Below are 16,436 nucleotides of genomic sequence, written 5' to 3' on the forward strand. Positions count from 1 at the left end.
TGAACTGATTTTCAAGATGCTAAAAGTAGAAACTAGGGAAAGCTCTTAAGATTTAAACTTTTTCAGAGATTTTTGAAATCAATTTAAGCCTCAGAATCATTTGGAATCCGAACTTCCATTTTTGAAGAATGGTTTGGTCACCATTTAATATCTTGAGCAAACATTATTGTTGGTCTTGAAAAATTTTGATCAAAATGATTACATTTTAATATTTATGGACAATGCACCCAGTCACTCTTCTGCCACTCTAGTCAATTTTGACACTCTTTGATGATAAAGTTAACCTGCTTTAACTCCAGATGCTCACTTCTTTTGATGTAGCAAAGCATTATCAAATATTGTGCTACACATGACTTTTGTTTGTACATATTTTGATGTAGTTTAAAAATTTAAATCACAATTTTTATTCATGTATAAGGAAGGGAAACTTCCATTTTTGATTGTTTTTCAAAATACTGGTGTTTTCCAGAAATATTATTTCCAATTAATATTTAATGCACTTGTATGTAAAATTGCACCTTATCTTACGTGCTTATTGTCACCCATATCAAGTGCATTTGCCACACTGATTAGATGACACCAAGCTGCTGATCAAAACCTTGTGTGCTGGTATTTAGATTTTTCTTAATATAGTGTAGGACCTCCTTCTTGGCAATTCTGCATCAATCATCTTCTTTCAGTATTATGTATGCTAAAGCAAAGTGGACCACTCTCACATAGATTTTTATGCATTAAGTGTAAACAATGGTTGCTTTAGTATTCTGTTGGGGCATTTGTCTTTTATAAATTGCCATAGCTTGGTTGCCTTTAGTGGACACTTTTCTGATACCCGGTCCCATGGAATAGGGCTTTAATGTATTTCACTCCCCATTAGCGGACACTTTTGATAGCGGACAGTAGAATCAGACAAACTAATTTTTTTCAAAACTCTAAATTAATTAATTTTTGTCCATTAATTGAGAATTTGTCACACTCAAAGGTAATTATGCATAATCCCAAGCTTGTATTGGAAAATATGATAATCCTGTAATCAATTACTTGATTAGCGGAACATAACAGTGGTCCAGGATGGTGAATTCGAATTGTAATATATTGGTTTTGTTTGTTGATACGTGTGAAGAAAGCTAACATTACAAGTTTGATAATGTTGTTAATGTGAATATTTAATCTTCTCTTCACACTTATTTTAATGTAATTCAACTTTTATTGTAAAATATGTGTAGTTCAAGTATGTACGGGTGAAAATAATTAATTGGTTTAATGAACAGAAGAAAGAATAAATTTTTCTATATCACATTTTCCATTTTTATTATGCATAATCACAGGTGAAGTGATAAATGTAGTGGCATTTCAACTCAAGCTTTCTTTATTGAGACAATTGGTGATTATGGATAACCACTGCACTGATGTTCACTTTTATACACACACATAGTAACATAGACATTTTAACATCATTTATTGGAACTAATTGCAACTTCAGCCAAACGTTGTATAAATGTGAAAGTCACGTATAAACGAGGTACTACTGTACATCGTACCTCCCCATTAGTGAACACTCCCCATTAACGGACAAAATTTTTGGTCCCGTGGGTGTACATTATCGAGAAGTTTTACTGTATATCCTTCACTAACTCGGGTAGGCTGTAACTAGTATTTTAGTGAGGGTGGAGCAAACATGATTTTACTGCCCCCCCCCCACTGTAAAATTTGATGATTTTATCCTTGAGTTTTTGTTCCCTACTAACTTCCCCCCTAAAGTTTGCCATCCTGGGCAGTTGCCCCCCCCCCCCCTTAGTTCTGGCATTGAGCTTGGGTATTCTTAAACTTTTGTATTTCTTGGTCTCCTTGTGCCAATAAAATGAATGTTACAAACTTTTTTTTAGAAAAATATTTAGTATATAATTTGGATCTCCTGAAATGCTTGCAAGGACCTCTGATCAAAAACCTCAGCAACAGCCTTTGAAGCATAAAACAATTTGTCTTATCTCTGTATGTCAGCAAGTAAACTGACAACTAGTAACAGCAATTAAAAATTGAAAATGGGTAAAAGTGGTTGGGGATTTGAGTTTGATGCCAATTTTGGCCCCACAATGCTTCTACTAACTAATACCAAAATTTTCAGGCATGCTTTCCTATGTGAAATCTGCTTCTGTTGCTATTCCCTACCTCCTCACAAAATTTGAATAAAAAGTTTGGAATCGCTGTGTATAACAAGTTGTAATTTAGTCATATAAGCTCATAGAAAGTATATTTGTGACATTTATTCACTGTACACAAACTACATGTGTTTACTATTTTATTTGCTATTGTATTTTTCAACTACACGTTACCTACTACTTTAAATGAACTGAATTTTTGGGTGTTTTTTGGTAATAAAAAAACTGTTTTGTTTAGTAAATTCCTGACTTAAAAAAAAATTAATCAATACAGTAAGTGGGTAAATTAATAGCATCCAAAAGAAAGGTTTTGTTAATGATCTTATTTTATATTGTTTTTATAAAGCTGCACGTTTGGTAAAAATATAATTTACTGTATGCATACTCATTTCAATAAGTATTTTTCAGCTTCTCCCAAAGCATTGTGCACCCATTATAGCTTCTGTTGTGAATAAAAAGAGGCGAGAAAAGAAGAGCAAAATTATTGCTGAGCCTGGTAAGCCAGGGATGGAGAGCTATCGTAAAACAAGAGAGGAATTAACTACGTGAGTACGTTACTGAGATTTTAAAACACAATTTCTAAACAAACAATATTGTATTGTTTAACAACATTATTTCATAACTAACAATATTGTGTTCATTTAGAGAATAACTATTTAGCATAAATTTTAAATTTATACTAAACAGTTACCTTCCTAAACACAATTGTAGGTGGTGAAGTAGTGTTCTAGACCTTGAAGTTACCTAGACTTTACAGTTCATTTTCATCTACTGGCAATATAATAAAGAAAAAGAATGTTTCTGGAAATAGCAGCAGCTGCATGATGAATTATTCCATAGTATCCATATCCATGTTGAATAGAAAATTGTTATGAGTTTTAATTCTATCACATAGGCACTACTATTGTGTATGGTCATGACATAATTATACGTCATTGCTCTGAAAGCAGAATATGATGAAAACTGTGACGTACATCGCAAAAGAATTTCTGGAAGAATTTTAAGAAAATAACTCTTTTGTGTACAAAAGACCATTATAGGAATTTAACCACAGAAAATTTTCAGTCAGCTTAAGATTTATTAGAGACCAATGCAAAACATTCTGCTTTAAGGGCCATAGACAGGTGACCGACAGACCAGACACAACCCAGGCTCTGTCCCTCCCGGGATATAAGCCCTTTACCCATGTGGATAGCCAGGTGACCAGTTAACACTTTTGGGAAGCAGTTAGTATAAAATAATAAATAGATATCTTCTCAGAGAGAGAGAAGAACGTAAGTTCAAAATATCAAAGGTAATTTTGAGTGAGATTAAAGAAATATTATTGTTGCTGCTTTCAAATGTCGTGAAAAATAAGAGGGATTTATCATAGTGAACCTTATCCTTGTAGTGAAAGAAATTTAACAGTAGATTAGTGTTATATTTACAATTTTTTCTATTGATATGATTTTAGAGCAAATACTCCAAAATGTGTGTGTATGAAATTTCTTTCACATTGCCTCTCTAGGGCTTGTTTATAGAGGAAGTTATTTTATGATTATATTTTACGCATTAAGGAAGAACTCGTACTTACAGTCACAGTGAAGTGGATTTAAAAAAATTTCTAATAGTGCCACCTTATTTTTTATTATTGTGACATTATCAGCTCTGTTTAAAACTTACAAAAATATTAGATTTTTATTTTCATACTTCATCACGATTGTGCAGAAACAAGCATTACTTATGTACCATTCACTTAAAAATTGATAAGCATGGCAGCAAAAAAAAAAAAAAAGAAAAAAATATAGGCTTTTATTGTAGAATTTCCTTTGTGAGCTCTTTCACTACTACTACTTAACCACACATGCACCTCGTCTACATTCCTCTGCAGAACTTCTAATGAATTGGTATATGTTGGAATGTACATGTAGTGAACTTTTATACGTGCATTTATAACAACTATAGTGAATTTGCATGACCAATCTCAGAATCCCATAGGTTAAAAACCTTACTCTAGGGCAGCTGTTCCCAACCGGGGGTACGCGAAAAGAAATGGTATGGTAATGGCGGCCATCCATTTAAAGAAAGAGCAAAATAATTAAAAAACATTAAAAAGAATTTTTAAAAGTAGGTAGAGGTTTTTACTAATATTGTCAGTTGTAATATATTGACTTTTCCCCTATCAATAAAATCTTCTACAACAGAGGGGTTGCGTCCGCTGGAAGGATCGGCTTCCCTCCTCGCGCCCAACCTATGATCCAGATTCGCGCACTCCTTCCTTTTCACTTACTTTTCTTCAGCGTTTTAGATTTGATTGTCGACACATGCCGGGCTGTGCATTGAAACGAAGAATTAGTCCTTAGTGAAGAATTAAACTTTTCCAAGTCAGCTTTTCTACCAAGCACCTACTACTCACATGATTTGCGCTATGGATCAGTGACTAAAATCTGGATCTGTGCGGAAGAGGACTGAAACACCAAAATGAAATACCGTGCACCTGCAAACGTGAAAACATATTTTGAATCTTCCAAAAGTGTTCTGCCAAAGCTGCCGAAACCTCCTACTACATTAGCTATCGTATTGCGAGACGAGGAAAAAAATCACACCATTGGTGGAAATATGCTGTCAGATGCATGTTTGCAGAGGAAAGTGCTCTTATAAATAGTTTAATACCTCTGTCAAATAATACGGCGTCTCGAAGAATACAGGACATGTCAGATGGTGTTGAGAGTACAGTCATAAGCCACGTCAAAGGTTGTGAATTTTTTTCTATCCAAGTCCACGAAAGTACCGACGTTGCTCAATATTCTGTGCTACTTGTAATTGCTAACCACTTGAAAGAGGATTCAAGAAGAATTAATCGTTTTATTTGTCACCCATTGAAGGGGTCGTACGATTGTTGAAGACTTATTTGAAGCAATTAATCATTATTTCCTTGAAAAAAATAATTCAATGGTCAAAATGCATTGGGCTCACTACAGATGGAGGAAAATCCACGGGAGGTTGCTGCTACTCAGGCCATCGTGCACGCGTGGCAGAAGTCTCTCCCAAAATGAAATGGACTCACTGCTTTATTCACAGACAGAGCTCTGCATCGAAACCGTTGCCTCCAAATTTGCGAAACGTTCTTGATGAAACGGTCAAGGTTGTCAACTTTTTCAAGGTGAATTCTACCAATTACAGGTTGTTTAAATTGTTGTGCAAAGACATGGACATCCTTCACAATGCTTTGCTTTTGCACACCGAAGTTAGGTGATTGTCTCAGGGGTAAGTACTAAAGTTGCTGTTCGAACTTCGGCAAGAGGTAGCCCCTTTTTTTTATGAAGTGTTTGAAACACTTCACGATTTCTTGTCACAAGCCGAGCTAAATTTAACAGTCGGCTGTTTGAAAGGATTAAAATCATAGTTTGAAAAATATTTTTCAGAGCTGGAAATGGGTGGTCGGTGGTGGACATCCTTTCAAAGAAGAGTATTTTGAACTGGCTTCATTGTCGATTCCACAAAAGGAGAAATTGCTAGAGCTCGCATCAGATACCCCTCTGAAGATCTTCTTCAATGACGGAATGGTAAAACTAGTCAGTTTTTGCACTTGCCGCGGTGACGAATACGTTGAACTTTCTAGAAAAGCCATAATGTTTTTGTTGCTGTTTGTTAGCACGTAGCTTGTTGAACGGGCGTTTTCTTCGTATACTTACATAAATATAGAAGGAAATTGAATGCGGATTTGAGTTTGTATTTATCTTCTTTTGAGCTTAATTTTTCAAAACTTTGTAATTCAGTACAGTCCCTAATATCACATTAAATTTTTTCCCAATCTTTGGGTTAATTTGTTTGCTTACTTGAAAAATAAAAATGCTAAATAATGAAAAAATAGACTATTTAATTTAATTCAACATGTACCTTTTTTGAAGTTTTTCGAAAACTGTAATGGGTGAAACATATTAGGGGGAGGGGGGTACGGGAAAAGAAACTGAGCCAGCTGAGGGTACGTGGACTGAAAAAGGTTGGGAACCTCTGCTCTAGGAGAATCATTTATAGAGAAAGTCATGACTAACCTGTATACGTATATATGCTATATGGGAAATTATATATAATGGATGATTTAATGTTTTTAATAGTATGGACAAGCTTCATATGGCCTTGACTGAACTGTGCTATGCCATAAATTATTCAAGCACAATTAATGTATGGGAGCATACGTTTGCACCTAGAGAATATTTAACGCAACACTTAGAGAGGAGGTTTAACAAGTAAGTATGGATATGTCGCAAATTTTATAAACTTAACATGTTATTTGAATATGATTGTGTGTTCATCATTTTGCAAGAGATGTTTTGAATTCTCTTTTCATATATTAAATGAGTGTAACAAGTTGTCAGATTTTGGGAACATTATCCTCTGGTTTTTACTCCCTTAGGTCTCTGGTGAAAATGGTGATGTTCAATCCTGAAAATAATGAAATTGCCAAACCCTCTGAATTGCTAACAAGTGTCAGATCATTTATGAGTGTTCTTCAAAGTATAGAAAATTATGGTAAAAATATGAGTTTAAGTTTTTGCAATAGAGTGGAGTGTTCACAAAGAACGTCTGACGGAAATAAAAATTCTATGGTTGATTCTAAAATATAGTATAATCAGCAAAAAGGGGGAAATACAGCTGTGGCAAAGTTGCACTTCCTCAAAATATTTATCCATAAATACAGAAATTAAAAGTTTATGAAACATTTTTTTAAAGTAAAAATATCTCACTGATGGGAGGAGTGATGTAAGCTTTGTTTATGTTTCATTTATATTGAGAAAAATGATCACTTTTTTGTAGCAGATGGTTATATATTTAATACTAATATCTTGAAAGCCCTCAAACTCTGTCTTAAGTAAACCCTCAAGTCTTAAGAATAATTTTGTGCTGTCTTGTATGCCATTATACAGTCAAGTTTGACTAACTTATACTAGCTATTGTTATAAAAAAAAATTGTTATGCAGTAATTCTCTTGTAGGTAGTATATACCTTGATTAATACGATATTTCATCTAATGCTACTATTTTTATATTAATTTGTGAATTTTTTATAAACCCAGTTTTTCATTTTTTAGCTCATGTTCCCCCAATTTCATAATCAATTTTTTTATTGCAGTCCATATTGATATCACAAGAGTGTTCAACAATGTTCTTCTTCAACAAACGCAACCCCAAGATAGTCATGGGGACAAAACCGTAACTTGCCTTTATACTAATTGGTAAGCATTCTAGAAGAATCTCTTACAAAATGTTGACCAATCGCTGATGAATGTTTGCTTAGTTGTGCCATGCAGCTGTTTTTCAATAAACATCATAATCATACAGTAATTCAAAAATGAGATCAACATGTTTCATAGTGCTTATAATTTGTTTAAGATTTTTCATTGCTGGATTGTTTTACTTCTGTTGTGATTGTAAAGTTAACTCTGGAAGGACTGACACTTCTTTTTACCTAAAAGGACAGATGCTGGTCAAAATGACTGGAGATTGGTTTTCACTACATACAGTAAAATCTCACCATAACAGACTCCATTATAGAACAGACTTTGCTTATAACGGACAGCTAAAAAAAATTGTTGAATCTTTATCTGACAAGTTTAAAATTCTTTTTAAGTATTTAAAAAAGTATTAATTCATAAAAAGCATTTCGAAACAAGCAATTAAACATTGATCATGGTTTTGCGTAAAACTTGATACACTGCATTACCAATACTGCTCTCTAGCCAGAAAAATTAAGATTAATGCAGCATATATACGTGCAAATCATTTTCAATTCGACCTATGTTGAAAACTATTTTTTATTTAATAAACACTTTTTATAGCTAGCTACTGTGCTTTCATTGATGTACACCCTGTAGCATTATACCCCTAAAAGAACTATTTGTTACAAACTGGACTTTCATTATAATAGACAATCATCAGCTCCTGTTAGTCCGTTATAATGAGATTCTACTGTACTCTAGATTTTTGTGAGTTTTAATGTTTAAATGTACATATTAGTGTAAGTAAGCAATAAAAAAAAAATAGTATGGAAAAAAAATTTTCAAATGAAATTTCATAATTCAATTTTTAGTACACATAAATTTCTTGTAAAACCGATAAAAAATATTTCTAAACATTAATGTAACAACAGCTGTATTCATATCACACTTTTTACATTTTTCAATACCTTTCTTTTATTAGACACACATTTTCTGCACGCAGAGTTCTTACCAATTGGAAATGCATTGCTTGTTTTGTTAATGCATAGTGGGATCTGACATAGCTGTATTTTCCTTGATACAGTTGCACTTGTAGTTAATGTCGACAAATTCTGATTTCTAAACAAAGAAGGTTCTCCAAGCTTTTTAGCTAATTTCAACAATAAGGAAATAACCTTTCCAGTTCTATTTTTTTTTCCCGCAAGTTGACTAAGCCAGGGTTCTCAGACTTTTTCTACCTGCAGCACTTCTTTTGCTAATCAATGCTTATCTGCTGCTCCCCAAAGCAGTTTAATAAAGAGTCTCTTTGAGAAGCCTTTATAGCACCCTGACATCTATGTTAGAGGAAATCTGATGTCACGATTTGACAAAATATTTGCTGTGCATGCAATGAAAGTTTTTATGATTAAATTCACAGGTCATGGTGCTTTTAAGTAAAAATAAAAATATATCTGCCAATATCTTTTTTTCTTCACACTGATGATAGTTACTCAGCACAATGTTTCAATATTTTTAGGAAAAGTTATGAAATTTAAACTTTCTAAACAATCTGGTTCACTTTAAAAATAAAACAAAACAAAAAAATCAAAAATGGTCAAAATGACTGGCCTGGTCAAATGACTGTTGAACAATCATATTATTTTACATCTGTTATGATTGTAAAGTTAAAAGTTTTTGGGATTGTAAGCTATGGAGTTAAAAAAAAATTGGGAGTGATTAGTTATAATAAACTGAAATAAGCTTGGAAAGGAAGCATCTTATTTCCCCTCCACTGTACAAGTTTTTAAAAACAAAAGTGAAGCTCGTCAAACAAAAACAGAAGAGCCTGGTGATAGTTAACTGATGGAAATCCAGCTTTGTTCTTATACAGTAGTCACAAAGCTGGATTTTTATCATTCAACTTATTTTTTCTCAGACAATATAAGTTTCATTTGTACTGCACATGTTGAAACTGAAATATGCATTTTTATGTAATTCTGTATCCATTTAAAAGTCAGTTGTTTGCTATTGATATGAAGCTTTTATTTGAACCGATTTAATTCATAATAAGGAATATAAGAAAAAGAAAACGTGTGTAACAACACAAATTTCAAAAAAGAATATGCTCCAAAAATATGTACAGGATAATTATGGGCTCTTTGAAGAAATTAATAAAACAGAAGTAAGACCCATCATATTGGACAATATTTGCAATGGAGCATGAGACTTCACTCATACTACCAAAAATTGAATTTGATAAATGGTATAACTGCATAATGATGAAGCATCTATTGGCCACTAAGAGATTGTGCTACCTCAGTCCATATCACCTACCTGATGCTGTTGTATACACATGCAGTTGGCATTCAATTTTATGAACTAACATGTTATGAACTAGTTCTCTGGTGCCAAGTAATATAAAATTTCTTTGAATGTCTCTCCCATTCACAAACTTGTTGCTCAGTCTTTTTTTTTTTTTGAATGATCTTCGATTGTATATACTTTTCTACCCTTTTTTCCTAAAAGCACTATGTATCGAAAGCTGCTCTTTATTATTCATTTTTACCATTGTTATGCTCTCTGTTATCATTTTTTGCCTTTATGTTATAGATACTGGAAATATTTTGAAAGTTATAAACTGATAAGATTTGAAAATATTATTGTAATTTTTGTTGTGACACACAAGCATCAGTAAGTTATGAAAATAGAACTAGCAATTTGCCTCTAAAATATGCATAGATATATGTATATAAAATTTATCTTTAAGAGCAGGTATAGGTAGATATGTGAGATTTGATAACTTTTTACTAAATTATTTAATATTGTTAATGCTCAAATTTCAACCACTCTGCTAAAACTAATTTGACAAATATATTTTAATTTTGTGCTGTACTATTGTTACGCTAATGAGTTGATGTTGAATAATGTTTCAGGTATTTAGAGGCTTTGCTTCGCCGTGTTAGTGCTGGTCATATTTCTTACTCAAGAAATCAAAAAGCTTTTGTTACACTTTCAAATGAAGGGCAGCTTCCTTTTAGTGCTGAAGAATTTTCAGATATTAATGGTGAATATTGTTAATTCTTAAATTCAAATATTTATTCATGAACTGGAGTGCTCAATTTTGTTGTTAAAACATTAAACTACCATTTTAAAATATCATACATAGTTAGTTTCTTTGACACTTTAAAGTTCAGTTGTAGCAATATATATATGTATATATATATATATATATATATATATATATAGAAAAATGAACATTATGAAGCATATAGCAGGCAATATGGATAGGATGACAAGTAACTTCTGTCAAATGAGATAATGCTTCAGGAGGTTCCACCTAAATATCAAAGATGTTTATGTTAAGCTTCTTGAGTCATATGGACAACCTTTTCTTACAACTTCAAATTATTCAAATCATTTAAAAGCAATTTGTCATTAACGGATAACTTCAATATTGAGTTAGATAGTAAACTCAATGGGAGTTTGTAAATGTTTAAATTAATCATGTTTGAGAGAATTAGCAAAGTTCTATTGTATATATAATTGAGTTTTCCTTAAAACTATTTAGAGTTGCAGCTTTCTGGTTTTATTTTACTTAACTAATTGCTGTTCTTTTAAATTTTATTTTGTAGAACTGCGTGCCTTAGCTGAGTTGATTGGACCATATGGCATGAAATACTTGAATGAGAGTCTGATGTGGCATATAGCAAGTCAAGTTGCTGAATTGAAAGTGAGTTCTGTGAAGAAAATTTTGCTACTATTTAAGAAAATATGTTAAATTGCTAAGCCTCTAACCATGGGCAATGCAAATATTGTGTTTTACGTTTTCTGTAAATTTTCGCAAGGGCATGCTATTATATCGCTTTTGGTATACCGTTGAACCTTGATTTAACGAATCTGAAGCAATTGACAATTTTATTAGTTATATCAGGGTCAAATTGATCAGAGGCATAAACACACTCAAAACAGCAAATTGTAAAAGCTACTCACTTTGGGGGTTGCTGTTAGAACTTATTTTTGACAACAATTTAAAAAAAATCAAACTTGAGAAAATGAAGACAGGATCCATGAAAAATTGCTTGATAGATGTTTGTTTGGTATGTACATCCAACATTTTTTCATCAAATTCTGTCAAAATTGTCATTTTTTCGCTAATCGAAAAGCGTTTTCTCTTCAGATGTGATCTGCCATTCTTTACTCGTCAAGACAGAGCACTAACTTTAAGTAACTATTTTTTTTTTTACTGAAATTTAAACATGCAGACAGCACAATGATTTATGGTATTGGTGTTACACCGATGAAACCTTCCCTCATATATTTTAAGAATTGCTTCGTCTCCTTTACTGAAAAAGGAACAGATTCCTGTTCCCCCTTTATTGTTTGTCTCTAAAGAAAGGTTGAAAGTCAATTTCTGGGAAGTTAAATCTTTAGATTGTGATTTTGGGTGACAAGAATTAAAATTTTTTTTAAGATAGTTCAAATCCAAAGAACTGAAAGTTCATGAATTTGTGATGAATGAAGTCAGCTTTAGTCTCTCTTCAATTTTTATAAATAATGAACTAAGATATAATACAGTAGAACCTTGATTATCTGGAGTAATGAATTGGAAGAGATATGTGGGTAACCAAAAACCACTAGGAATTAAAAAAAAATTTTAAATGAGAATGTGTGATCACTAAATACTTATAGTTTTTGAATAGGAGATATATGTATATGCATTTTTCCTATTTAAAATAAATACTCAGTGCATGACCTCGTGTTATTTATATGAAATCACAATTCCAATTTAAAAAAGCCATATATACAAAAACATCATGTGCAAAATTATTTACAGTTGCCCAACAAGGTGGGCTTGATTTTTATTTTGGGAAATGGAGCAGTTGCCTCAAAATTCAGACAATGTACAAGGTTTCTCCAAGTCAAAGGTCTTGACTGCAAGCAAAAATTTGGCTTTGCAGATAATTTTTTCTGATTTTTTTTTGTTTCTTGTTCTTGGTTATTGAAGACTTTATACGAAACAAATTTGTCATAAAAGAGGGTGCTTGGCTGTCCTTCGCCTTCCACAAGTTTTTTTTTATAATTTTTATATCACTGTCAATCGACTATCTGGAATAATCATCCCTCAGATAATCAAGGTTCTACTCCATCCATACACATAGCCAGAGCCATAACAAGGATTTTTGTGTTATTTTACCACCCACTATTTAAAAGTTTTATAACAGTGTTTTATGTATCCACCTAAAATTTGCCGCCTCAGGCAGTTGTTCCCTTGCCCCCCCCCCCTAGTTCTGGTCCTGCACATAGCACAAATTTTGTTATGCGTATTCTGATAAACCTTCAACTTTACATTTATTTTTATATTCTCTGGAATTTTAGTCCTAATTTTTAAATGCTCATACTTTATGATTTTTACTGTTTCGGATCATAGTTATTTTTCTTTCTAGAAACTGGTTGTTATTAACAAGGACATTTTAATGGCATTGCGATCAAATTATGATAAGCCAGAACAAATGAAAGAGCTTTTTCGTCGCCTGCAAAGTAATATTTTATGCACATTTGTTATTAGCTTTTTTTATATACTTTTCATGTATAATAAATTATTTTATTCAAAAAATACAGATTCCTCCCCCCCCCCATTGTGGAGGGGAAAGCAGTTACTCATTTTTTAAAATATTTCTGGCATCACACAATGCAATAATGTTACAAATATACAGATGGCTATGAAGAGATTATGCAGTAACTAACATGTTTTGCTTGTTGCATGAGCCTTCAAATACTTTACACAATGACTGGATAAAGAAAGAGTATATATATATAATTGTAATGTTAAAAAAACACAAAAATGATATCAACTTCCCACATTTAACATCTAAATATTAGGTTATGTAAAAGCTATAGCTTTGTCTATAGTGCGTAAGTAAAATAGTTTGAATAAATTTTAAAGTATAATTTATAAACTGGTGTGTGGGATAATTTTCATAGCTTCATAATACTGTATGCATTTTTGCATTTCAAGGACGGCAAACTATCGCGCGCGGTGGGAAAGCAGATCTGATTCCCCAAGTACTGGGCTATAGGGTCACTGAATTCACTTTACTCTTTGTTCATTCAAAATCACTGAAACAGGGGGTTCATGGAATGGATACATACTCAATTGTGGGCAGAGTAAATTTTGTTTCCGGTTGTGACCCTGTGTATTTTGGCAATTTCCAAAAGATGACCATGGATTCATGCAGTTGTAGACCCTGCTTATTGGAATCATCGGTACCATTTGGGTATTGTTACTAATATTGCAAAGTTTGTAGGGCATGTACTATCATATGGAGAAAACCTCATTTATAGCAGCATTTCTCATTGTCTATGAAGATGGGGACAGGCAGTCTTCGGGCAAACTTGAAAAATTAAATCTAACTTGATGAAAATTATTTTATTATATACTTTAAATATTAATAATATTTGCATATGTAAGATCACTCACACATAATCGCTCCCACATCATGGAACTGAGTGCCACAGCCAAGATTTTTCATGGTCCCTCTATAGAAAATTTATAATGTAAGCAAAACAATTATAAAAGGATTCATCCCAAGGATAGATTCATGACCAAACAATATATGAGTTGGCTATAGGTGAAAAAAAAATTAAACAAGGGGTATGGTCCTCCAATTTGAGTTTATCATTAATTTGCAAACATTCACAATTGCAAATATATATTCACATCATGCAGGACTATGAAGTCCTGCAAAATCGCTTTTATGTATGATTCACGCATCTTGAAAGACAAAAAAGCATAGCTGCTATAGCCTTTCACATGGAGAGGATGCGAGTCCGGAAGAAGTTTTAACAATTAGAATATACGGAGCCTTTCAGACGAGCTGAAATATCTCTGCACCTAGGAAATGTTCGTGCAGGTCCGGACGTCGTCCGCATGTGTCAAAATCTAAGTGCGGGCTCCGCATCCGCACATACAAGTTTTGACAATTGGGTTATTCAGGGCTATTCACACGATGTGGCTGCGGAGCGAATTCGTCCGCATCTTTGGCTACTTTTTAACAGAATTTTGCACTGAATTTTTTTAATTATTTTGCCATAAATACCCTTAAAAACACCATATGAGGGTCCCTGTTCATCAAATATTATGTACCCACATACGTCTATCCCTTTGTTTCCTTCTGAGATGGAGATATAGCAAAATTATAAGCCGTTCATTACGAATATTTAATTGACTAAATACTTTAATAACTTTTAAATTTAATTTAAAAATTTTAATTTTTTTTCTTTTTAAATTTTTAAAATTATTTAAAAAACAAATATTTGAAATATTATTTTAAATATTTATTATTTTTTTTAATTTTTAATCTTTTAATTTTTTTAAACTTTAAAAAAAATATTTTTATTAAACAATGTTATCCACGTATGGCGTTCACTCAGGGCTGGATTAAGACGTTTGAAGACACTAGCACTTGAATATTTTTGGTGGTTTGCCGATACCTACAAGTATATTTTACTCGATATTCAGTCTATAAACTTAAAAAAATGAAATTTCATATTTCAGAAATGACTAATCTAAGGATGGGATTTCACTATAAAAGGTTTATGAAAGTTATTTTATAAAACTTGAAAAAAGCAACTAATAAATTTATCGGTTGCATTAGAGCAAATGCAACCGATAAATTTATTAGTTGCTTTTTTTTTAAAGAATTATTATAAAATTTTTATAGTGTAATCCGGACTAAAGGCCGGAACTATACTATAAAGTCTTATAAAATAACTTTTATAAAAGTTGAAAAATTCAACCAATAGGTGCATCGGTTGCATTCAAGCAAATGCAACTGGTGCATTTTGCATTCAAAAAATTCAACCAATAAGATAATATTGATTGAATTTTTCACGTTTTATCAAAGAGCTCTTACAAAACTTTAATAGTGTAATCCCAGTCTAAGGCTGGTATTACACTATAAAACTTTGATAAAAAATTTTTTACAAAACTTGAAAAATGTGACCAATAAACACATCTGTTACATTCGAGCGAACTTAACTGATCGGCCTGTTGGTTGCATTTTTCAAGTTTTATAAATGAACTTTTATAAAACTTTTATAGTGTAATCCCGGCCTGAAACAGAATTGTGATGTGAATATTTCTAAGCACAGGCACTTTGAAAGTCTCTACCCCTCCCCTTTTTTTCTACTTGCAAACTCTCTGATATCTCCTGAATTTTTTTTTTTTGGAATATCAAATGTTTTGCATGTTTTTGGATTGGATTTTTCGAACATTGGATGTTTTTGGAATTTTTCTTTCATATTTTTCCGAAAAGACAGATTTTTTTTCAAAATCTTTTGAAAATATTTGAAGACATTTTCTCCCATCGACTACATGTGAGGATCGGAATGAAGACATCTTTAGACCCATATTCTATGGGGCTCTAGACTAAACCACCAAAGAATGCCTCTAGGCACTGAATCAGGGGTGAAGGAGAAAAATTACAAAAATTTCGAAAAAATAGTTTTTATATGCACAAATTTCAACCTACAGTGCTCGTGTGAAAGGGTGTGCGGACCCGTGTCAGCTCTGTGTGAAAGGGGCCTTACATTCTTCATTCAGGTCAATAAAATTAACCTAGTTTTTCATGAATCTAATACTGGTTTTATTTTTCTTTCAAAATAATTATGTTTGGTATGATAATGACTTAGAACTTGTTTCTATATTTGTTTGTCCTTCAGTGTTGCAAAAATTAAATAACATAATGAACAGGAATGTAAAAATTGAATAATTTTATAGTTTGTAGGGGGAAAGTGAAAACTTTTACCATCTTTCATTTATTAGTGGATTGATGTTTACCCTGGTTTTGACCAGGGCAATAGCTTTCAGCAATGTAATTGCAGTAGACTACCGATAATCAGGCTGTGCATTAGGCCAGCCTATCCAGTAATCTGGTGTTTTTAAGCAGGTTTTCTTCAAGCATAGAAAAGGGGGAAAAAGGGGGACTGTTTGTACTCAGAAGTTTGTGTTATTTAAATTGGACTTTTTCAGTTAGGTTCCAGTAATCCATCATATCCTGGTTTGATATGTGGCGAGAGTCTACTCTGTATATATAACTTTTTAA

The 16,436-nt window shown here is 32.4% G+C and overlaps 1 protein-coding gene across 4 annotated transcripts in view; it reads left to right on the plus strand.

Annotated features, from left to right (window-relative positions):
- The window catches only part of Hem (Nck associated protein 1 Hem), a 119,407-nt gene that overhangs the window by 72,016 nt on the left and 30,955 nt on the right, over nucleotides 1-16,436 (plus strand). For all 4 annotated transcript variants that reach the window (XM_089233000.1, XM_089232997.1, XM_089232998.1 and 1 more), the window contains exons 19-25: nucleotides 2,565-2,701; nucleotides 6,254-6,385; nucleotides 6,553-6,668; nucleotides 7,269-7,371; nucleotides 10,266-10,396; nucleotides 10,965-11,062; nucleotides 12,777-12,870. In XM_089233000.1, coding sequence (XP_089089126.1) covers nucleotides 2,565-2,701; nucleotides 6,254-6,385; nucleotides 6,553-6,668; nucleotides 7,269-7,371; nucleotides 10,266-10,396; nucleotides 10,965-11,062; nucleotides 12,777-12,870 — 811 coding nt within the window. The remainder of the gene's footprint in view (nucleotides 1-2,564; nucleotides 2,702-6,253; nucleotides 6,386-6,552; nucleotides 6,669-7,268; nucleotides 7,372-10,265; nucleotides 10,397-10,964; nucleotides 11,063-12,776; nucleotides 12,871-16,436) is intronic.

The sequence above is a fragment of the Pholcus phalangioides genome, unplaced genomic scaffold (genome assembly GCF_987345545.1).
Source record: "Pholcus phalangioides strain wild (caught in Gottingen) unplaced genomic scaffold, Ppha-v1.0 ptg000007l_1, whole genome shotgun sequence".
In the NCBI taxonomy this organism is placed as follows: domain Eukaryota; kingdom Metazoa; phylum Arthropoda; class Arachnida; order Araneae; family Pholcidae; genus Pholcus; species Pholcus phalangioides.